The sequence below is a fragment of the Fonsecaea nubica genome, assembly GCF_001646965.1.
Source record: "Fonsecaea nubica strain CBS 269.64 chromosome Unknown Scaff74, whole genome shotgun sequence".
NCBI lineage: Eukaryota > Fungi > Ascomycota > Eurotiomycetes > Chaetothyriales > Herpotrichiellaceae > Fonsecaea > Fonsecaea nubica.
In genome coordinates, this window is record NW_019173747.1 from 76,891 (window position 1) to 99,024 (window position 22,134).

Sequence of the window (22,134 nt, forward strand, 5' to 3'; positions counted from 1 at the left end):
TTGTATAGAAGGACAAGTCGAACAACAGACGCCGACGAATGCCTGTCCCTTTCTTCTCCTATCTCTTAGACACCCAACCAAAAAGAGTGCGCAGCATGTTATGAGACGCACTGTATGAGTAGGCCAGTTTTTCAGTGGCGCCTTTCGTAGGATCGAATTGCGGAACGGGTTTTCCAAGAGCCAGGCTGAGGTATATTGAAATATGTGTATTATGTGTTCGGACGAATGAACAGCTTCAACCTCAATTCAAAGAGCGAATCCGACCGAGCTTCGAGGGAGCAGGCGATGAAGAGAACGAATGTGCGAAACGGGCGAAAGTTGCAAAGAGGTCAGGATTCGACGGTGAGGGGAAATGGTTGAGGAATTGCGCGCCACTGAATGCGATTGGGATATAGCTTGGGGATCAGCGGCCCAGGAGAGAGAGGGTTCTGTTATTTCGCTGTGTTCAAGTCGTGTACAAAAAAGGGCGAAGGGAAGGACTGAAGCGAGGAGGGTAGGAGAATAACTGGTAGGAAGGTGTGTGTTTGACGAGCGCTGTTAGGATCTCAACGGGATAGCCGAGTTGAAATGACGAGAACGTTTGACAGTTTAGCTAGCTGCAATCTGATGGATCGCGATTGAGAGCGGGGATTCAAATTTCGAGAATGTGAGAGGCTCGTTAGATAGAGGTTGAACTCAAAGATTGTCAGGTCGTCAGATCGTTGGCCCTCATACAACAGAAGTTTTTGGTTTTTCTGGCAGACGGCTCGCGACCAGCCGAGTGGAAAAGGATGGGAGAGATGAACGACAGGACTCGTGTGGTTGTGAACCGTTCCAGTGGTCGAGGGCTGCAGGCGATGGAGATGGTGACGGTATTCGAGTGGAGCACCAGCAGCAACAGCCAGCAGCAAGGAGAGGTCGAGTGGCTCAGTCAGGCAGGCCCGTGCTGAACAAACTAATAAAAGGGTCCTACTCTTGGGCGCACCCTGGCTGGTGGGTTCTGCTTGGAACGGCGTTGTGGTTTGGCTGGTGGGACTTGACTGGGCTTTGACTTGTGCTCGAGGATCCTCCGAGCCCACCGTGTTATTCTGGTTCGACGGAACAAAGAGAAGGACGGAGAGTAGAAGGATGATGAAAGAGGAAAAGAGGCGCAGGCAAACCGAATCGTGGTATGCAAGTGGGATCGGAGACTGGGGTGGGAGGAAAAGAGGCAGGTTCAAGAAGCCCTGGCAGCTAAGGGCTGCAGGACGCTGGACGTGGATTCGTTTTAACTTGTCTCTCTTTAGCCGGGTGCCCGGGGTGGCCACAAGCGGCTTGAAGATCGCAACAGAAAAAAGATAAACAGGTGGCGTCGTAGACGGAGGAGACGAGGACACTGGGCTACCCCGTAACACCCCCAATGTCGCTTAAGTCTTTTGAGCCACTGATTTGCGGTGGCATCTCTTGATTGACTTTGGACGGTTTAGATGTGGCACATGAGAGGAGCAAGGGCAGCGAGCAAGTTTGTGGAATGACGAAGAATGATTCGTGAGTTAGGAGAATTGATTGACAAACGTCCATGCGAAGGGATCAAGTGTGGAAGTGTGGCAGAAGTGGCAGAGTGGCAGTGTTGAGGAGCTTTCAGCCAGTGACGTTGCCTTATGACGCCCTGATGCCCCCTCGGCCCCAGGAACGGGTGCCCGCTGCAGGTGCAGGTGCAGCTTGGAGGGTGGTGGGTGGTTCAGTCAAGAGGCTTGTTGACTCTGGGGCCATACCTACGTGCCTACCTAGGTACCTATGAACCTAACATCACGTACCTACACTGCCCTCAGAGCTGCCTACATGGACGAGTAAGGATTCCTGTCCGTTGGACATGCCTCTAGTGACTTCTCTAGGGACTATCTTCGAGCCTCCCCCGACAAGCTCTCTAATCTCCTTGCTCTCACTTTGTCTCCTCCCTCCCAGCGATCGATTGACATCCACGGTGGAACATCCATCCATCCATCTCCCTAGGATTCCCAACTCCCGAGATGACGCCATGTCATCGGTGGCTGCTGGTGGCTGGTAAGGGCCCAGCGCAGCTTGGAGCGCCTTTGGCAATGGTTGCCCATCTCAGCCAATCGTCCTCCTCATCTCCAACCACACTCACCTAGGGAGCCCACCAACACCACCACCACCATCACTAGTTCGTCTTGTGAGCTAGCTCTTGGTGAGCTCTCGCCAACAACGTCACACGCTCTTGGACATTGTTGGTTAGGATCCAACTCCGCTCCATTTTCTGCTTCAACTGGTTTCTCCCAAATCGTCGAGGTGCTGTCCTATTTCGGCCAGGTTGTCGACTCGACTTGCAAAAATCTTGAGGTCTTTTCTACGAGAACAGGCTGGGTGGCGTGCACTAAACTGAAAGAAGACCCTCCCCACGACTCATGATCGATACAGATAGGTGGACAAGGCTTTCAGGTACCGCTGTCCTGTGGCTGACGTCCCAACGCTGACCATGCGCCCAGTCATCCAGTCTCACTGAAAACTTCCCGATCCCTTCCCTCTGAACTGTGATCTTCATTACCTTCTTAGCGGTCAAACCCAGGGATTACGAGTAATCTTGTCCTGTACGAATACGCAGTCTTGTCGGATTTTTCTCCCAGTGACACCAGAAGGGAATACTAGATTGGACTGGGCGTCTTGGTCACCATTAGGACGTCGCAGATCTCAATGGACTGTGGATGATTGCTTGGATGGCCAGCCTCGCAAAGACGGCATCGACTAAATACCTCTGAGGTACCTTGTACAGGGGGTTATGTCTCATGGACAGGAAAAAGCCGTTGTTTGATCCCTATACTCGGTGAGACATGCTCAAGAGCATCCAAACGCGGTCACAGTACTCGGTACACGCCTTCGAGTCCTCGTACCAGTACGGAGTACTCGTGTGCAGGCTCAAGTGGGCTTCAACTGCCCAACTAGCGAACGGGACAGGGAATACCCATGCTGCACCCGCAGTCATCCTTGCCTGGCCTTGTGGCTTGTTAGGCTCCCCAACCTCCAGTGCGCCACTGGAAGCTGCCGGTTTCATCTAAATCCCGAGCTCGCCGATTACCCCGAGTGATGAGCCTCAAGAAATTATCAGCCAGCCCAACGACACGCTTGTTACCAAACAGACTTGGGAGTATAATAGTGTTTTGGCATTCACTTCCAATGTCAAATCAGATCAAGCTGCTAGCTCGGAAGATTCCAGCTGATATTATGTGGCAGCTCTATCAAAATGAAATCTGCTGAGAGCTTATAACGCAGACGCTCGGCTTCATCACAAACGACTATTATGTCAGATAGGTAGGTCGTTTGGCCGGAGGGAAGCCAAAACCCATGCCTGTTCCACAGCAAATCCTCGAAATTGTTCTTTTGGTCCTGAAACGGCAGATGCGCCGGTGCTGACCCACTCTACGCTGGTTCGTGGGCCGAGACAGTGTCCTTCTTCAACCGCTGCATCGCTGTAGATGTGGCGGCCGCTTCGAAATCTCTGTAATTAGGGCTAGCCCCAGTTGCGATGAGATCTGAGATGCGTTTTCTTTCTCGGGTCACTTCGGACAGATGACCAGATATACCAATTCAGGGACTATTATTTGGAGCTGCACTATCGAACTCTGTGAACAGGCACCACTTCAGCTTCCGTCCATGGTGTAAGTCGATCTCCAACCTTGATGCTAACAGGCGGCCAATGAGAGGAATCATCCGCCAGGTGGCCAGCTTTCAAACACATGTGTACGCCAAACCACACTCGGCCGTCCTTGCGCCTTGTCTTCGCCAATGTACTGAACGGTTCTTGCCTCCTCTGTGCGCTTTTCTGATCTACGCAAACCATTTGACATCGTTGGCATGGCCCCAGGACTTCGAAGGCATTTGCGCGGTCATCTCCAATCTGGACGCTTGCCCACTCATCCTCGATGTATGGCGACTCCATTTGCCCTCGTTCAAGGTCCTCAGCAATGACGACGTTGGCACGGAAAGAGTCGGCGGTGACAGCCCTGCCAATGCCACCGTTCTGCTTGATTTGCTCATTCAGACGATTCACACTGGACCGAGAAACAAGTAAGATCGGGCTTTCATTGGACAAGGCGATTGATTTTCCGACCTCGGTGGCTTGTTTGCCCTGCTGCAACCCAGGCACTCGCACTTTAGCCTGCCTGATGGTACCGTCGTTAGGAAACCTCGCGAGCGTACAAGGAACTCCTAACGCTTCGGTGAAGAAGTCCACTACTTCGGGAGAAGTATAGACATGGACTTGGATATTTTCGCCACATACATTGGATGATCTGTTGGTTGTGCGTTCACATTTGGTAATCGTGTCGGCGCGGACGGCGTGTGAGTCCAAACTGAGGACGAGCGTCCTTTTGTTTTGCGAAGACCCTGGCACGAACGAAACCCGAAGGACGTTCCTTTGCACGTCAATCTCGGGCCAAATGAGTGCCATCCTGGGGAAGCGCTTCTGACTCAGTGCAAAGTTGGTGCCCTCGTGGACGAGACACCATTCTCGATCCCACGCAAGTCCTTTTGGTCCCACTTCCCACAGCACATCGCTTGGGACTCTATATGCTGCGCAACTTTTGATTGGGAAGACCGACAGGCTCTCTACCACGAAACTTTGTGGCCTCAGGGTTGATCCGATCACCGGTGGATGCGTTTCCGTCTGTATCGGTCCGTCGCGGTCCATGTAGAACTCTTTGATAAACTCGAGGAAGGTCGCCACATCCTTCATGTTGCTCATTGCACCCAGACTCAGCCGGATTATACCCGTTGGTTTCCCGTTGATAATGTCGTTGTCATCTCCGCACCGTTGACCTTGCGCATAATTCTGTTGCAACTCCTCCGTAGAGAGCCCCAGGTCGCGAGCGACGCCGCCAGGATTGCAAACACCCCCAGTCCTGAACTGTATACCCTTGACGATTCCAAGTTTCTCGACCTCAGCATTACTTATATATCGGCCGTGGCTGTCTCTCAGGTTGAATGCGATATTTGGTCCCTGGGTGGAAGAATCCGTAAGTGCTTCAGAATAGATGATGCAGATCCTGCTCCCGTTGGCATGGCGAAGGCTGCGCACCTGATCTCGCAGTGCTGAGGCCAGGAAATTTGCATGTTTCGAAACGTTATCCATGGACCCATACAGTTCCCTGTGCACATGCAGGGCTGTCTGCAGTGCAATGATGCTGTGAAATGCCACAGTCCCATCCTCGAGGCTACTGTGCAACGACGGGGTTTTCTTCGCGTGCCAGCTATCACCCAGCACAGCTACCGAGTCTACCGTCCCCCCACCAAAATAACTCCGCTGGCGGAGGACATCACCCGAGGCCTTCCGGACTATTAGAGCTCCCAGATCGGGAAACCCGAAGATCTTGTAGAAGCTCAAGGCTGTGAAGTCGGGCGCGGCTGAGTCGTCCGAAAGATCGAGCGGAGCCGTTGATACCAGGGCGGCAGCGTCGAGGAGGGTATAAATGGGGTGGCCAGAAGGCTGCGTGGCGCCACGTATCCTCTGGATCCATTCCAGTGGCAGCCGACGGCCAGTCATGTTTGATTGAGCGGGATAGGCAAAAAGGGACAGATCTCTTTGAATGGCGGAGGGTTGACTATCCAGAACGTCCAGCCATGCATCCACCTCTCTGTCGCTGGCAAAACAGGTTGTGTCCCTCGTCGCCAATTCTCTCACTCCAACAAGGCTCGTATGGGCCTCGACATGATAGTAATATCTGAACCCAGATGCGGAGTCTCGAAAGGCATCTCCAACGAGCTTGATGGCTGCTGTCGCGTTGGGGACGAATATCAGGTCGAACTTGTTGGGGTCAGCATTGAAGAACCGCAAGACTTGAAGACGAGCGTCATCAATTCGACGAGAGGACAGTTGCGAAGACGCTGACGCAGAGTGAGGATTGCCAAATATGTTCCCCGTGAGCTCTTCGGAGTATCTTTGAATCAGGGATTTTGCATATAGCGTGGTCCCCGCGTGATCGAGGTAAGTCGTGTCTTTCAGTTGAGGATATTCCGCGTCTCTGATATCGTCAATGTTGGTGATGTAACCCGTTTCCGGGTTGATTTCTGCCACAACTTGCATTCCGCGCAGGGATGAAGCCAGTTTTGCGCCGTCTGTCATGGCGGCCATGGCCTGAATACCTGCCTATCTCGACGGGCTGATGTCGGCGGAGTTGCACCGCCCATTGATTTCTTGAAGAGACAGAATGAGCGTTGAATATATCAGCTCTGCTCCTCAGGAATTCAACCAGGCATGGAACAGAAGGAAAGGAAGCCGTAGATGTACGACGAGTACGAACTCTGATGAGCGATGAAGGGGAAACAAAGTCATGGAAATGGACAACGAACGAGGTTGAAGAGGGACAACTTCGGCCTTCTCCGATGCCCGATATTCCCGTCATCTGATTGGTGCGGAAACTCGCTCTTATCTCATTCTGAACGGGCCAGTTTTTCCACTGTTCTTGTCATGCTTGTTAATAAGAATGGTCAGACAAGCACTAGTCAACCAGGAATAACTCTTTATGGCCCATTGATCACGGTGAATGACCGGCGATAAAGTGAGGGAGGGGCCTTCGATATACTTGAATCCCTTGAAAATGCTCACCGGGAAATACAGCATCTCACCTCTGAGACTTTCGTACATCGTGAGGGGAAACATGGTAAAGCCATGTCATGTCCAGCTGTGACCTGCGAGCAGCATCCTCATCTGCACTCAATCATTGTCGGACTGTTGAGTACAGAGCTCAATATGCCAGATTGGTGTGTCGTTTCGATCAAGGAACCGTCTGCCCTCACAATAGATGATGCTTGAGGAATAAAAAACATCTCTGCAGCATGCCGCGAGGACGATAGTAGCCTTTATGCTTCTTCAAACGGACCAGAGTCTCTGAATTCAAGGGAAAAGGAGCCCAAAGGAAACGCTGACCAGGCTGCCTTAGTCCAAATCCAGCCATGAGGCTGAACTTTGCCGATTTCGTCCATTTCCTTGACGTCGGAGACTCTTCTCGCTTTAAGGGGATTTTCTGCTCAATACTCCTCGTGCTCCTCTCCTTTCTCCACCCATACTCCGCGATAGATGATGATGATGACAAAATGTCCGGCGCCGATGATTTTAAGGTCGTCAGGGTCATCAATCTACGGCATTTGGAAATGTCCCACTGCCGACACTATCCACTTCCAGCACGGAGCTCGAGCAAGCGTGCCTTGGCTCACCTTTTACCCTGCTTGGCTCGAGCATTGAGGCTAAATCGTCCTTGTTTGGGACCTTCTATCACTTGTTGGGATCATATCCCCGGACATCAGACAGGTCCATTCGGTATATCCTAGTCTGAACCTGGAATCTTGTGGCTTCGGGCCCCTGGATCACCCTTGGTTGCCATTCGACCGCCGCCAGCCAAGGGCTTTCGGGCTGACTGTCGACCTTTGAGAATGCTCTTGTACGAGGCTGTCGCTTTTGGATGTAACCAAAGTCATTGGTTCTGGTTGACGATCGACCACTATCACTGCCGTGGCTGAACCTCCATGACCGACCCCAGATTCCCATTTTCTCCACCTTGAGAGGGCCCACCCTCCATACTCGTTCCTGCTTGCGGCCCTCTCATGCTATTACCAGGTATCGCCGTGGCTATTGTCGCCTCCAGCTAGGGTGATATAGGCGGTAAGCGAGGATAAATTTGCCTTCATCATGTTGTGATCGCGGCTGTTCCTCGGAGGTGTCCCTGCAAGAAAGAGAAGTGAGAGAGGTATAAGTCCCCTCGGCCGCCTGTGAGGGAGGGGAATGCTTTGCTCTCACTATCAGTGTTGTTGAAGCCGATATCGTGCTCATCATGGCTACTACCAAGATATTCAAACCGGCTACCCATGAGGTTGGAGCCTCGGATCCTATTCTCACTCGCATCGCCGAGGAAGACAAAGTGCCCTGGTTTCGCAAGCGGAACTTGCGATATCTCTACTTCATGCTCTTTCCGACATGCATGGGCATTGAGTTGACTTCTGGATTCGATTCGCAAATGATCAATGCCCTGCAGATTGTCCCGTCTTGGATTGAATGTACGACCCCTACCAGACTGATATGCGGTAAGACATAGGCTGATCTGTGGCAGACTTTGGCAACCCTCAGGGGTCTCTGAAAGGCATCATCGCCGCGGCATATTCTCTTGGAGCCATCTGCTCTCTCCCCTTCATTCCGATTGTAAATGAGAAACTCGGAAGAAGAGGATCGATCTTCCTTGGTTCGCTCATCATGGTCGTTGGCGCCCTCATCCAAGGGTTTGCGCGGAACGGTCAGTCCTCAGGTTGAAGCTTAGTGAGAGCCATACTAACAGAGGTTTAGTTGGCATGTACATCGCCGCACGTCTCATTCTGGGTTTTGGAATACCGACCTGCATTGTCTCTGGCTCTGCGCTGATTGGAGAGCTCGGGTATCCCAAGGAACGCCCTGTGTTGACGTCTCTGTTCAACGTGTCCTATTTCATAGGTAAGTGTCTTCCCCGCCGAAGAGAAATCTCTTCAGTCCGTATCGGCTGACAAGGAGACAATGGCAGGTCAAATTGCTGCTGCTGGAATCACTTTCGGAACGAACAGCATCGCAAGCAACTGGGCCTGGCGGATTCCATCTCTGCTCCAGATGGCACCGTCAATGTTGCAGCTTTTCTTCGTCTACTTTTTGCCCGAAAGCCCACGTTGGCTGATCACAAAGGACCGCCCTGAGGAAGCGTACGACATCCTTGTCAAATATCATGCCGAAGGCGACCGGGACTCTGAGTTTGTGCGTGCGGAAATGGCTCAAATGCAAACGACCATCCGTCTGGAGCTGGAGGCGTCCAGGAAATCTTGGTTGTCCGTCGTCTCTTCCGCGGGCATGCGGCGACGTGTCTTCATCTCGTCGTTCCTCGGCCTATTCACCCAGTGGTCGGGCAATACGCTGATCTCATATTACCTCGGTGACCTGCTGGCCATGATCGGTCACACCGACAGCATCTTCAAGCAGAAGATCAATCTCGGCAACTCGTGCTGGTCCCTTGTCTGTGCCTTTACGGCCGCGATGCTGGTGACGCGCTTCAAGCGCCGGACCATGTACCTCGCGTGCACGTGCAGCTTACTCGTCGTCTACATCTGCTGGACCGTGACGATGCAGCAATCCATCTCGGCCGTCGACGCCGGTCGGTCAAACACCGCGGCAGGCACCGCGACCATCTTCTTCATTTTCCTCTACGCACCGTGCTACAACATCGGCTACAACGCCCTGACGTACACCTACCTCGTGGAGCTCTGGCCGTACGCGGAACGGTCTCGCGGCATCGCCGTCTTCCAACTGTTTGGCAGGCTGGCCGGGTTTTTCACCACGTTTGTCAACCCCATCGGCCTGGACAACATCAGCTGGAAGTGGCTGATCACCTACTGTTGCTGGCTGGCCTTTGAGATCTGCTTCGTGTGGTGGTTCTTTCCCGAGACCGCGGGCAGGACACTGGAGGAATTGGCCTTTTGTAAGTGTTGCCGTCCATCATCCAGAGAGGCTGCCTTCCCTCAAAAAACCCCCTCTCTCCGTGCCCTACACTTCCCTACTCCTATTTAACCTTGTACCCATGAGCCTACCGGGTTTATCTACTAACACCTTGTCTGCGACAGTGTTCGAGGACAAAGCGCTCGCCGACCAGGCAGTCGTGGCTGTCGAAAAGGTTGTGCACCACGAAGACATGGACCCCGTAGCCATGGACGTCAAGCGCGCCGAGATTGGCCACGCCGAGGTCGTCGAATCCGTTGCGGAGAAGGTGACGAAGGTGTAGTGCCTACAGAATTACGGTTTCTCTGCAGGCCAGTCAGTCCCTCAAGACTTGGGCCTTGAGGCTTGAGGCTTTAGTTGGAGTGAATCAGGGTATTTGTTGGATCTGGTGCGAGCAGGCAATACCACATGACATACATCGGGGGCGAAGAGACGGGATGGAAGCAGAAGATATGAACTGAAGTGAGTCGGGAGCAACTGCGGTTTCGGCTGGGACGTCTATACGAGGTACTCTTCGCATCGTATATTCCGAGTGGTATTCGACACAGGGACGGAATACCTAGTACCCTGTATATGTCTATACGTCTATACATCCCAGGCCAGACTGGCTGGACGAACGATACCTCGTAGCATGGCAGCAAATTCGTCATCTTTTATTCTGATTTTTTTTCTCTTTATGTAAAGATTGCTATGCAAAGTCGTTTCGCTGCGCGCGCGAGAGATAGAAATGCTATGCACTGTCTCATTTCCGCCCGTCCGCTCCCTCAATATCCGCCGGCGGTCAATGCCCTTACCCAGGTGAATAGCCACGTCCGAACCGTCCAAGCCATGCCATGCCACCCCCCACAACCAGCGTCGCCGTCGCTGCATCGCTAAAATCATTGTAAGCCAATCGAGCGGCCGAAACTTCCCCGGCCGGCCTAGATTCGCAGCAGATAAAAGAAATTCGTGAGTTTTAGTAGTTCTGGAGCCTAGTCCACCTCTTTGCGTAGAGCTGTAATCATTGCTATGGGTTGCATGGGAGTCGGAGTCTGTCTCCTCCAATTATACGACGTATCGGTGGCGACTGCTGCTCCTCCTCGATCCAGAGCGAGAGTGTCCCCTTCGGCTGCTGTGTCGCGATCGTCTGACCTCCTTTGTGACGACGACTCTCTCATGTCGGTGGAGGAAGAGTGCCAGCACGAAGGTGAAGAAGAAGAGGATGGTATTCATAATCCCCAAAGCCCAGGAAGCCTTCAGCATAGCGCAGTTCTTATTGAGATGTAACGCCAATGACGAACCGCTGCTCCTTCCGTAATATCCAAAGGGGCCGAGGTTGATGAAAATGGAACCAGAGGTGAAGTTGCCGCAATCGGCGTCGTCAATGCCACGGAGTTCGACATCAGCGGCAATGAAGGCGCCCACGAAGCAAAGATCGACGAATGCGACGAAGAGGGCCGAGCGACGGGTCGATCCGAGACGGAGGAGCGTCACGATGGCCCAAGCGCAGGCTAGGACCGAGACAATAAACAACGTCAGGATGAACGACGGTGTCAGTTGGTTGTTGTCATCGAAGCCATCGACGAACCATGCCTGAAGAGCGCTTGTCAGTTGATGTCTACCTTGAATAGTACCTACATAGATATCTGAGGGGAAAGACAGGGACGTACCAGCATGCCAATAACAGGTATCAATGTGACAATCTCCACGAACCTCCAGAAGCAGAAGAGTAGCCCGCCGAGCATCTTGTCTCGTAATAGCTGGGATCCAAACACTGGCTGTATAGATAGTAGTGCGACTCAAAGACGGTGAGGCCGTCGAAGAAAACTGAAGCCGATGGTGCTTCCGTCGCTTGATATTCAATGCGTGCGGGGTCGGGGTGATTGGCGAGCGCAAGTCCTGAACAGATGGGAGAAGCGCAGGAAGCAAGATTCTTGGAAGAGATCCCCAGCTCCGGATAGGATATACACAAAGTGCGAAATGAAGTAGAAGAGAATATTATTTGGGGGGGCAAGATAGGAAAGGTACGGACAAGAGGAGGCTGGGCGAGTCGTTGAGATCAAAAGGGTCTGGCCATGAGGGCGCATCCTTTATCACTCCGCACAATATCACAGCATAATAGCAGTGGCTGGGCGCCGGGTACCATGATCCATGGGGGGGCATCATGGGCAAATAGCTCCCAAGCTAAGCGGTTCCACGTCGTCATCGCACATGGGCAGCCGTGGCAGCCACAGGCACCGGCATCACCCGACAGGGGGGCAGCTGGAACAGCCGGGGACACCTGGAGCGAACTATTGCAGATGGAGTTCGGCAACTCATCCTTCCTGTGGCTGCGATTGGTGGCTTGCTCCCTTTACTGGCCTCTTCCTGTTTTTTCCCTCTTTGCTTCTTGCATTATTGGGATGCCACAAATCTGGGAACGAAGCCTGAACCAACAGCTCCTCCAGACCGGATCGACACCTATCACTCCTTGTATCCGCTGCAGATGGCGTATTTCGTACCTCATACCCATCAGTGTCGCTGACAAGACTTCCCGCCTGTGCAGCACGCCGTTTGAAACATGTACTCGGTTGGCACGATCACTCAACACCCTTCTGCCCTCAAACGCCAACTGCCATCTTGCGATCCTCAAACCCTGCATATGTTCGTTCTAGTTGGACCGTTGGAGTCGGGAATATTGTAAAATCTGGTGCAAATTTCAGTCCCACAAATGGCGCAGGAGGCAGAAGTTGCAGGCGCGGATCGACAGCAAGGTGAACTTCCCACTGCTGAGGAGGTGCTTGCAAATCCGTCCGATCAAGAGGCCCTGGAGCTTGGCTCGCGGCTGACAGTAACAATCACAAACCAAAGCACTTCAAGGACGTATCGGTGGTGGAAGAGACATATCTCCATGAGCGTCCCTCACGTTACCTGCCGTGACCACTTGGGTAAGGATATGTGCTTGATGTTGTCGCCGAGACACATGCGTCTCTCGTCACTTCTTCGACCTGTTAACAACTAACTCAGCCGTAATAGCGAACGAAAGGACGTTTTTGGGTTACCTGCGAACAGCTCAGGCATTTGCTATGGTAGGAGTGATTCTCGCCCAAGTCTTTCGATTAAACCACAGTCTCCATCCAAACCCGCACTTGGGCTTCTTTGTCGTCGGTGTGCCGCTATCGTGCGTGTGCCATGGCGCCGCTGTTCTTGTCTCTGGTATTGGGGCCCTGCGATTCATTCGGCATCAAAAGACCATGGCTCGTGGTTATGCTCTATCTGGCGGATGCGAATTGTCGAGTATCGGGATGCTAACCACTCTTGTCAGTACTAATCTCTTTCCTTACATATCTCCGTGTCTGCTAACATGGTCCAGATTCTCCTCAGTATCTTTCTCCTGACGCTGATCATAAGCATCGACAAAGGTTGATTGCAATCAGAATCGTGGTCCGTGCTCCTCTCCAGTAATCCTGCCCGCAGACTCAATATTACGAGGAGAGGTTCCGAACAGTTTGCGTGGGTCCAGAAGAGAAAAAAGCCTTCCCGGTGAGGGTTACCTTCACAGACTATCCACGGCATTCGATGCCGGGACCAAAAGGTCTCTTTGGTGCCCTCTGAGAGCCATAGCCCTTCCGGATCGCGCGTATATTTGCCTTGGCTGCGGCAGAAGCACAGACCCCGAGCCATTACTCGCTCTATAAATCACCTCACCCTATCCCTCAACCAACTGAACGATGTGGCCCTGGAAGACCCTGACGACTATGCCGAGTACGTCGGGCTGAAAAGGGAGTGCGGCAGCACAACGCATGACCACCCGTTTCCCGAAAGGCCACTCGAAGGGGGACATCCCTCCGCAGTGGATGCCATACAGAGTTTGTGGCAATAACGTGCATAAGTGGCCTTTTGCCTAGCTCTATAACTCCGGATCCCAGTTCCACACGACTAGGCCAATGCGTTCTGAGAACCGAGCGAAACCATGGGGGCTAGATGTGCGCTCGGGCCAGATTGAGCAACTGCAACCCTAATGGAGTGGAGAATGATCGCACGATTTCATCGGATACAAGCTCTATGATGCTGAGCATGCGGAACTATCGAAGTTCACCTACGTTCCAGAGCACAAATTCACCGGAAAAGGTGTTGAACAGATGCTGCTTATCACCCTCATCACCCTCTATCAACGTCCTTGCTGAACAAGGATCGAAATCCATTGTCTTTTTCCCCTTTGGCTCACCACTCCTGCACCATCTGTTGGACCATATCCACCCTCCCCAATCCCTTGAGTCTGCCTTGCTACCGGCAAAATGCCTGACATCTTGGACGGGTGGTTCCGAAGCGGTCGCTGAGGCGTTCTGCGCAGGCTTTCCCTTTAGGTATCGCCCACCAGACGGCCGGGCAATATCATATGCGACCCAAACCCTGACCCATTGACTCACTGCACGGGGACTTGCCAACGACTGCTTCCGGATGTGAGCCACCTCGCTAATCCTGTCAACGACCCTGCGGCACACCCGTTTGCGTCCAATGGGTATCCAACAGAAGCGCCGGGCAAGGCCATCACGTGACCTGACCTCCGCCCACGGATCCATAATCCATTCCCTCCGCCATTGGGTACATCTGGCATTACCAATCGTGGTACCCTAGGTCGAGGGAGGACGGCATGTACACTAGAGCGGCTTTGAAGGTTTGCCCATGGTTGGAATGTTGGTAAGTGGCCGACTGAGGGGTTTGGACCGACCCGAACGTCTGCCTTTCTCCATGGCGGAGCATCAAAATGCTGCGTCTGGACGTATACAGTCTTTCAACGTCATTGTCGTTTGTCTATGGATGGCAGTGCTCTGTCTCTTATCACCAAGGCAATAGTTCAGCAGTCGCTAATGACCTGAAAACCCTTGTGTGACCTGCTGGTCCATCCATTTGCCTTGTTTAGCGCAATGCGAGCATCTTCATATATGAATCCCACTTGCTCTCATGGTCATCGAAGTTTGATCTCCAGCTTCTTCCCTCCAGCATGTCTGTACCTACTGAACAGTTTTCACATCTCGCTTTTGTTGAACACAACCCTGACGCACGGTTGCTGGATGAGATGCGGTTCAACGAGACCACCCTGGAGGAGAGGAAGATCCTCGTCAGGGACATCATCTCGTCGTTTGACGCCTACACCTTGCCGGCAGAATTCAGACCGGACGTCTATGAAAGGATCACGGAAGAGCAGGCCAGAAGAGCACCCACTGAATGGACCATCCGAGACGACTTGCATGCCACTCTGATGCAATGGGGATCCCACGATGAGACCGCATGGACACTGCTGCGTAAGATTTCACCCAGGGATCGAGCACTTGGGTTTGGACAAAAGCTGCGGAGAAGGTTCAACGAGCAGTTCGACCGGTATGATGAAAAAGTGGCCCATGCACGCCGTATGACAGCAGCAGAATTGAGGACAGAGATCGCCGAGATATGTACCGAACTTCAAGCCCTTGCACGTGCTGCTACTACTGAGGCAGGCCGATATAATATTACAATGGTGGTGCTTGAGGCTTTGGGAAAGGTCTGCGACCGGGACGACGAGCTTGAACCTGCTCGACGCAGCGTACGCCTATCGATGGAAGGTGCTACTGGTGGCGTTGACGTGGTCCAGACTCTCTATCGCAGCCTGATCCAGGATGTCTCGATAGACTTCATGCTCGATGCACTCGATGTCATTGGGGAGAAGTGGCCCAGGACGTTGACGACTCGCGATGCAAAGGACCAATTGTCACGTATCACTGCGATACTACACGAGAAGGCTGCTCCACACGATTACCAAACCAGGTTACAAGCCCTTCTTGCAGGCTAGGGAACAACATGAGCACTGGGGCTAGGAGCCTACATCTCCTCCCTCAGCTTACAAGGAAACCGTTGCCTGAGAAGAGTTGCGATGCAGGGATGAGAGGCTCGATTCCACTGTTCCTCTTGGGGGTTTGTTTTCTTTTTATTTCGCATTACTGACTGCGGATGGTGTGGGCATGTATATGACCTTCTTATCCAGCGTTTGAATGTCTTGCTTTATTTGCACTGGTGCAGTAATGCTGCCTGTACGGAGGAGGGTGCATGTCTCAGTTCCTTGTTCTGCTAGAATATGGAGAGGTTGATTGTGTATGCTTTGCAAGCAATTAATGACGAGAATTGGTAGACAGGATGCCGAGGACAATTGCTGACACGATGTTTGTGGTTCCATTTCGGCTGATGCATTGACACTGAGTCGTGCTTTTTGAACACGGCGTTATGATCGCGGGGTATCGTGAGACCAAACAACGTGACAACCCACTTTGCCTCTTGGCTATCCCACATGGAACAATGAGCATGGGGAATCCCACCCCCACATGACGCCGAGGTTACCCATTAGGCAGGACGGAGCTTGCAGCTTGGAGCTGGGCATCGTGAGTGACAGCTTCCGAGGGAGCCACCACGACGTCAGAAACTCCGAGTACAATAACGGGTGACAAGACAATGTGGCAATGTGACCATAGCAAGCTGCCTATAGGGGAAGGAAACCCGCTGACTCGACCGAGTCGAAGACGATGATCAAGCCAAAGGAGTTTCCGAAGAGGGTACAAGGACAAGTGCGTAGCAAAGAGGGATCTGCCTCGACGTGTGCCCCGCAACCAGTTCCGCGCGTGCAAGTGCTTCAAAGGAGGAGAGAGATGGTCCAGACAACTGCAATTGTACGGTTTTACCCCTCTTCAGAAGACGCGTCTGCTGCTCAGATCCTTTAAAGAAGTCCTGGGCCATGGCCGCGGCACAATCCCTCTCTCTTTCTTTCTGCGCCTCTGTGCTGCTGACTGCCTTTTCCTTGACATCTTCTTTCAGTCCTCCTTTAGCAAGTTCTTCCTCTTGTACAACTTCCCACCACCATGGCGAGCGTTCAGGTTCCGGCCAGGCACAAGGCTCTGGTGTATGACAACCCGGGTAGCATTTCCACCAAGATCGAGGAGATCGAGACCCCCAAGCCTGCTGTTGGCGAGGTTCTGGTGAACTTGACGCATTCAGGAGGTGAGTATCTTGTCCTTGTTAACACATGGAGGAGAAATAAACAGTACTGACGTTAATCGATTAGTCTGCCACTCGGTAAGAAGCCCAGTTTGGTCGATTTGAAAGACGAAAAGACGATCGTGTTGACCTTGATACCCATTTCTTTTGCCCCCACAGGATATGGGCGTTATGTGCAATGCATGGGCATGGCTTCCTGCTCCTACACAGAAAGGCCAGGTGGGCGGTCACGAAGGCGTTGGTAGCGTTGCTGCCCTGGGGCCTGGCACCGAGGGTTCTGGTTTGAAGATTGGCGACCGTGTGGGTATCAAGTGGATTGCCTCTGCTTGCGGGAACTGCCACCCTTGTCTTGTTGGCGCAGATGCCTGCTGTACTGCAGCAAAGATCTCGGGGTATGTTCATGTAATCCACATCACAGGTGAACAGCATCGCCCTAACTCCTAGATTAGGTACTTTACCCCGGGGACGTTCCAACAATATGCCATTGCCCCAGCCCATTATGTCACGCCCATTCCAGATTCACTTCCCAGCGATATGGCGGCACCCATGCTGTGCGGCGGTGTCACTGTTTACGCCGCGCTCAAGAAGTTGATAGACCAAGGGGCTCGCCCGGGAGACTGGGTTGTTATCCCTGGCGGCGGGGGTGGGCTTGGTCACCTGGCCCTGCAAATCGGTGCTCGAGGAATGGGATTCCGTATGATCGGCATTGACATGGGCGCCAAAGAGAAGTTGATCAAAGACTGCGGGGCGGAGGTGTTCCTGGACCTGTCCAAATACAGTCGAGACGATGCAGGAACTAAGCAATTGGTCGACGACGTCAAGGCTGCGACGGGCGGTGGTGCGGCGGGTGTGGTAGTCTGCACAGCTAGCAACGTCGCTTACGCCCAAGGCCTGAGCTTCCTCAAGTTCAGAGGTACCTTGGTATGTGTGGGTGTGCCTGAAGGCGCCCCAGTCCCGATCGCCACAGCAAACCCAGCAGCACTCTTGACGACGGAAACGAAGATCATCGGCAGTGCAGTCGGCAACAGGAAAGAGGCGATCGAGACCTTGGAGATGGCGGCCAGGTGAGTCCATGTTCCTTGCCCATCGCCTGTACATGGCATGTTTTGCTGACACTCTAAACAGAGGTATCGTCAAAACGCATTTCGAGGTTCAGCCGATGAGCAAGTTGACCGAGACTTTTGAGAGGATGGACAAGGGCGAGTTACAGGGGAGAGTTGTCATCGACCTGAGTGGGTGATTGAACAGAGAAAGGAAGATAGGAAATAAATCAGACCAATCCATATCAAAGGCTTCGTAGGCTCATGTTGGAGTGTTTCGTGTCGCGTTGTGTTCTTCTCGACCAGGCTGTGTGTGGTGGGTGAGACTGTCTTGCGCAAGGCTGGGATTCCAGCCTTCTCAGCCGCCTGCCTGCGCCCCCAAGAGACTAATTCCACCTGCGCCCGCGAAAGATATATTTGGCTAGGGGATTTGTTGATTCCCTGTACCCTCAATCATTGCACGTCTACCTCCAGCGCTGAAAGACGGTTGGTAAGATCAGCGGCTGTCGGCTTCTTAATGGCCCGTGGCAAACCCGTTGCAACTTTGAATTGAGGCAATGAATCCATACAATCAGCAGCCATACGGGTTTCCACAACACACCCCGGGCCCGCCACAACCACAGTGGCAAGCACCTCCTCGACGACAAGGATGGGGTGACCCCAGACTTCCAGGACAGCCACAACAACAACCGCAATCCCCAATATCTCCCTATCATACCGCCGCTGTACCCGCGTCGAACGCATTCGGACCCCCTCTCCCGCCGCCTCCTCCGCCACCGCCGTCCCAATACCCTCCACCGCCGCAGTTTGATACACATCAATGGGGAGTCAGATATAACCAAACATTGGGCGGTCAAAATCAGAATCAATCTCAGGAACCCAAACCTGCTTTGCCGCCGCGTCCTTCCTCTGTCCTTGGAAGAGTGAGCCCGCAGCCTCACCAGACAGCCTCATTGCAGCAGCCGGCACCGGCACCTTCGCAACAGCAGTATCCGACATCGTGGAACGATCCCTATCACACGAGCTCGACAGTACCCCCACCTCCACCTCCCCGACCCGCTGAGTATCAGGCTCAGATACAGGCTACACAGCATAACCGAACTGGGACTCCCCATCAAGAATACTCGTTTCAACCTCCCTCACATCACTACGATCCTCCTACAACACAACAGAACGCATGGAACACGCAGCATGGACAGTCAACGGGACAACCATATCATTCAACGCCGCCTCCTCCACCGCAGACATCGGCCGTGTTGGATGGTCCATTGGTGTCGCCAATAGAACCTTCGAGTGGTTATTGGACTACTGGTCATCAGCCGCATTCAAGTACAAGCCAGGCTCCCAGTCACTACAATCCTCCTGCTGGAATTCAGCCTCCAGACTTCAAGCCTGCTTTTTCTCAGGCATTAGCTTTCGGTGGGCCATCTGATTGGGAACATTACGATCCCAATGCACCTCCTCCGGATCAAACACCCACGAGCCCTCCATCAAATCCTCTATATCAAGGCCCTATTTCTCCTCCACAGATACACGCCAACCTACCTGCTCCTCACCAGACTCCGAAGCCTGAGCCTGCTCTCCCGACCCATGCCGTTGAGATTGGTGTTGCCAGTCCGGTGACGCCCCGAAGGGACTCGCGGACTCAGCCACCTCCGGTAGTAGACAGCGTTCCATCCCCACCTTCGCGACCTGTTGACGAAGGGCCTCCTTCTGCTGGCGAATATAGCGGCAATGTTTCGGCGCGTTCTGACAGCCTCAATGACGCAGGCAACATTGACAGTGTGATTCAAGCCTGGAATGCTCCACTGAACGTGCGCTCTGCTCATGACTCGACACCGAGACCCGAATCTCGTACGTCTGCTCCACGGGTCACATCTCCGGACCCAGGTCTATCTCCAGTCAGCGTCAAGGTGGTCGATCCCTACGCCGATCTAGAGCCGGAGTTCAAAGCCTCGCTGAAGAGGTATGCAGCGATGCTGCGAAGAGAGGCAGAAGCCGAGCATGATAACGAGAAATTCGAAATTTTCCAGAGCTTCGTCACCAAGGAGCTAAGGTTGAGGAGCCTGCTTTACGGGGTTGAACTGAAGAAGGAAGCAGCCAAGGAGGTCAAGAAAGCGGCCAGTCTGGCAGACATCCAGGCCCTTGTGCCCAACGCCGCCTTTCCTCCTAACGAAACGAGTAGAGATCCTGGCCGAAGCAATCAGTCAGTCGAAAACCCCTCTGGGTCACTGGCAGCAACGTCGCAAGGCCAGCAATCACACACGCAGCCGCCGATCAGTACAGTCCCAGAAGTCACCCCAGCGAATGTTGTGCAGAAAGAACAACCACAGCTCGACATTCCTCGGCCTGCAGACACTGTGTCTTCTACCCCGGAGTCGTCAGCTAAACCAACCCAGCAAGACCGCCCGAAGTCGAAAGATGGCCCTCGTGTTATTATACCAGTGTCAAGCCAAGAGGAAGCCTATAGTCCTGGAGGACGGCCGTTGATGAAAAGCATTGAAGGTGGTAGTGAGGAGGAAAGCTACAGCCCCGGGGGTCGCCCACTTGTGACGAAACCTGCAGACGGTGACGGAGAAGCCTACAGCCCTGGTGGTCGTCCCATCGCCGGCAAAGCTAATGCGACTTCATCAATGAAGCCTCCCCCAATCAGCACGACTATCCAACAAGAGCGAAACCAACCATCAATGAGTATGTTATCGCCCAGCAACGATGCCCCAATGGTTATTGAAGACTATGCAACCCCTGAACCACCCTCCCCAAGCATGAACGCACCAATGGTCGTGACCACCGAAGCTTCACATGGTCAAGCCTCGCCGGGACGACTTCCCCAGGGGAATGGTAATAAGCCAGTCGTGCCTATCAAATTCGAACCTCCTCGTCCCGCATATACGCCATTTCGCTACAATACTGGTGTCCAGGAAGAGAAGAGCAAGACACTACAACCAGCAGATCAAGCGTATTCCTCGTTGCGAAATTCGGTAGCCGACTCAGGCCGCTTGATGGTTCAAGATACGGCACTGTTAGCGCCTGCTAGACCGTCCTCCTCTGGCGGAAAAAAGGAACACGAAGAGGCATTCATTGGCTTGATCAGAAAACAGAGTATGGCTGTAAGGCAAAAGACCCCAGGACCAGGATCTGTGCCTGCGGCTATCAGACCTGGCAGCGAACCCAAATTCAATGCCTCTTCTAGGCCTGAGCCTCCTCTCGTCATGCGTGTTGGGACTCCTGCTACAACATCGATGAGAGTAGAGCAGGCACCATTGGATCCCCTCAAAGCAGCTGTGACTGCACTGCGTTCCCTGTTGCCGCCCGTGGCCGACATATTTTCGCCTATAGAGGCCAATCCTGAGCATCCCAAACTCAAACTCATAAAGTCCAAAATCGACTCCATCCCTGACGCTTTCTCCTTCATCCATGACGCAGTGGTGGAATGGGATCGCACCAACCGACTTGTCCGTAAGGAACAAGAAGTTGAACGACAGGCCCGCCAAGAAGAGTCCGAAGGACGCATTGACGCTCTGTTCAATGACAATGAGATCGGCTATGCAGATATTGGGGAGCTAGAGGCGGAATTCAAGCTCAAGGAGGCTGAGAGGAGGTTCGCCGAGGACCAAGCAGAACTGGAAAGCTTTACGAGCCAAGTCTTTGTGGTTGTGACGGAGAAGCTGCAGAAAGAAATCACGGAGTTGATGACGGCGTATACCATGGCAATTGACTTGCTCGATATCGACAGTTTGGCCGTGTCTCGCTGCTTCAAAGCCAATGATAGGAGCAGTGCCGTGAGGATGACCGAAGTCATGTCGTACGTGCTGGCCTTGTTCAACAAAATCGAGGTCCGACACACCAAGTTGGCCGAGGCGCATGTGGAGCGTGAGAGGCGTCGCAAACGCCTCGAACTCACCGTGCTATACGCGAATGGTGACGTACAAGGCGTGAAGAAACTTGAGAAAGAATTTGCAGTGGCCGAGAAGATGGCGGTTCTGCACGAAGCACGGGACCGCGACACAAGGGCGAACAAGCTGATGGATTCATTCGATCGTGCCACAGTCCGCGGACTGGGCGATAACCAGGTCTTCACGGATGAGCTCTTTGGCAGGCTTCAAGAGGTCAAGAGGGCACTCGACGCCGGAGCACTTCAGAACGAGAAAGAATGGTTGTACGAACCTGAAGGCGCAAGAGAAACACTATCACTTGCTCAGAACGCCCTGGACACCGTTATGAGCGATTCTCGGCGATTACTCGCACTTTCCAACGAAGCAGATGTGTTGCTCAACGACGCCGACTACAATGTGTCGGTTGCGGAAGCGCGGGTAGCCAATGCAGACAAGCCCACATATGCGAACCTGGAAAGCGAGAAAGCCAAGGAGGACACAAAGTTGATTGAAGATATGAATGTGCGGATCAGCAGTGTCACCAAAGGGCCACAGGAGGGCATCTCATTGATCCGCGAGTTGATTGACCGGATTGGAGACGATCCGGCGCACCAGGAAAGGATCAAGAAGGCGCTCGAGGCCGCAAAGATGAGGAATGCCAACGGGGCGGTGAATGAAAGTGGATGATGTTGAGCGGGAGGCAAGGGGAGTAAGACTGGAAGAAGAAGAATGTTTGGCTATTGTATTTTGGATATCTATGGTT

The 22,134-nt window shown here is 53.2% G+C and overlaps 6 protein-coding genes across 6 annotated transcripts; 4 read left to right on the forward strand and 2 right to left on the reverse strand.

The window, feature by feature from the left end:
* Window positions 1-3,586: 3,586 nt before the first annotated feature.
* Window positions 3,587-6,103, reverse strand: AYO20_08828 (hypothetical protein; the record flags this gene model as incomplete). Its single annotated transcript, XM_022647103.1, has 1 exon — window positions 3,587-6,103. One exon carries the CDS (start codon window positions 6,101-6,103, stop codon window positions 3,587-3,589), a length of 2,517 nt encoding a protein of 838 aa, XP_022496928.1.
* Window positions 6,104-7,799: 1,696 nt separating this feature from the next.
* Window positions 7,800-9,758, forward strand: AYO20_08829 (hypothetical protein; the record flags this gene model as incomplete). Its single annotated transcript, XM_022647104.1, has 5 exons — window positions 7,800-8,022; window positions 8,076-8,255; window positions 8,306-8,449; window positions 8,517-9,458; window positions 9,601-9,758. The coding sequence occupies 5 exons, from the start codon at window positions 7,800-7,802 to the stop codon at window positions 9,756-9,758; spliced, it is 1,647 nt and encodes a 548-aa protein (XP_022496929.1).
* A 761-nt stretch (window positions 9,759-10,519) lies between these two features.
* On the reverse strand, window positions 10,520-11,199 carry AYO20_08830 (hypothetical protein; the record flags this gene model as incomplete). Its single annotated transcript, XM_022647105.1, has 2 exons — window positions 10,520-11,047; window positions 11,125-11,199. The coding sequence occupies 2 exons, from the start codon at window positions 11,197-11,199 to the stop codon at window positions 10,520-10,522; spliced, it is 603 nt and encodes a 200-aa protein (XP_022496930.1).
* Window positions 11,200-14,438: 3,239 nt separating this feature from the next.
* Window positions 14,439-15,263, forward strand: AYO20_08831 (hypothetical protein; the record flags this gene model as incomplete). Its single annotated transcript, XM_022647106.1, has 1 exon — window positions 14,439-15,263. The coding sequence occupies one exon, from the start codon at window positions 14,439-14,441 to the stop codon at window positions 15,261-15,263; it is 825 nt and encodes a 274-aa protein (XP_022496931.1).
* A 1,057-nt stretch (window positions 15,264-16,320) lies between these two features.
* On the forward strand, window positions 16,321-17,696 carry AYO20_08832 (hypothetical protein; the record flags this gene model as incomplete). The annotated part of the gene is made up of 5 exons (XM_022647107.1): window positions 16,321-16,459; window positions 16,524-16,534; window positions 16,616-16,848; window positions 16,906-17,520; window positions 17,582-17,696. The coding sequence occupies 5 exons, from the start codon at window positions 16,321-16,323 to the stop codon at window positions 17,694-17,696; spliced, it is 1,113 nt and encodes a 370-aa protein (XP_022496932.1).
* Window positions 17,697-18,053: 357 nt separating this feature from the next.
* Window positions 18,054-22,058, forward strand: AYO20_08833 (hypothetical protein; the record flags this gene model as incomplete). Its single annotated transcript, XM_022647108.1, has 1 exon — window positions 18,054-22,058. One exon carries the CDS (start codon window positions 18,054-18,056, stop codon window positions 22,056-22,058), a length of 4,005 nt encoding a protein of 1,334 aa, XP_022496933.1.
* Window positions 22,059-22,134: the final 76 nt, after the last annotated feature.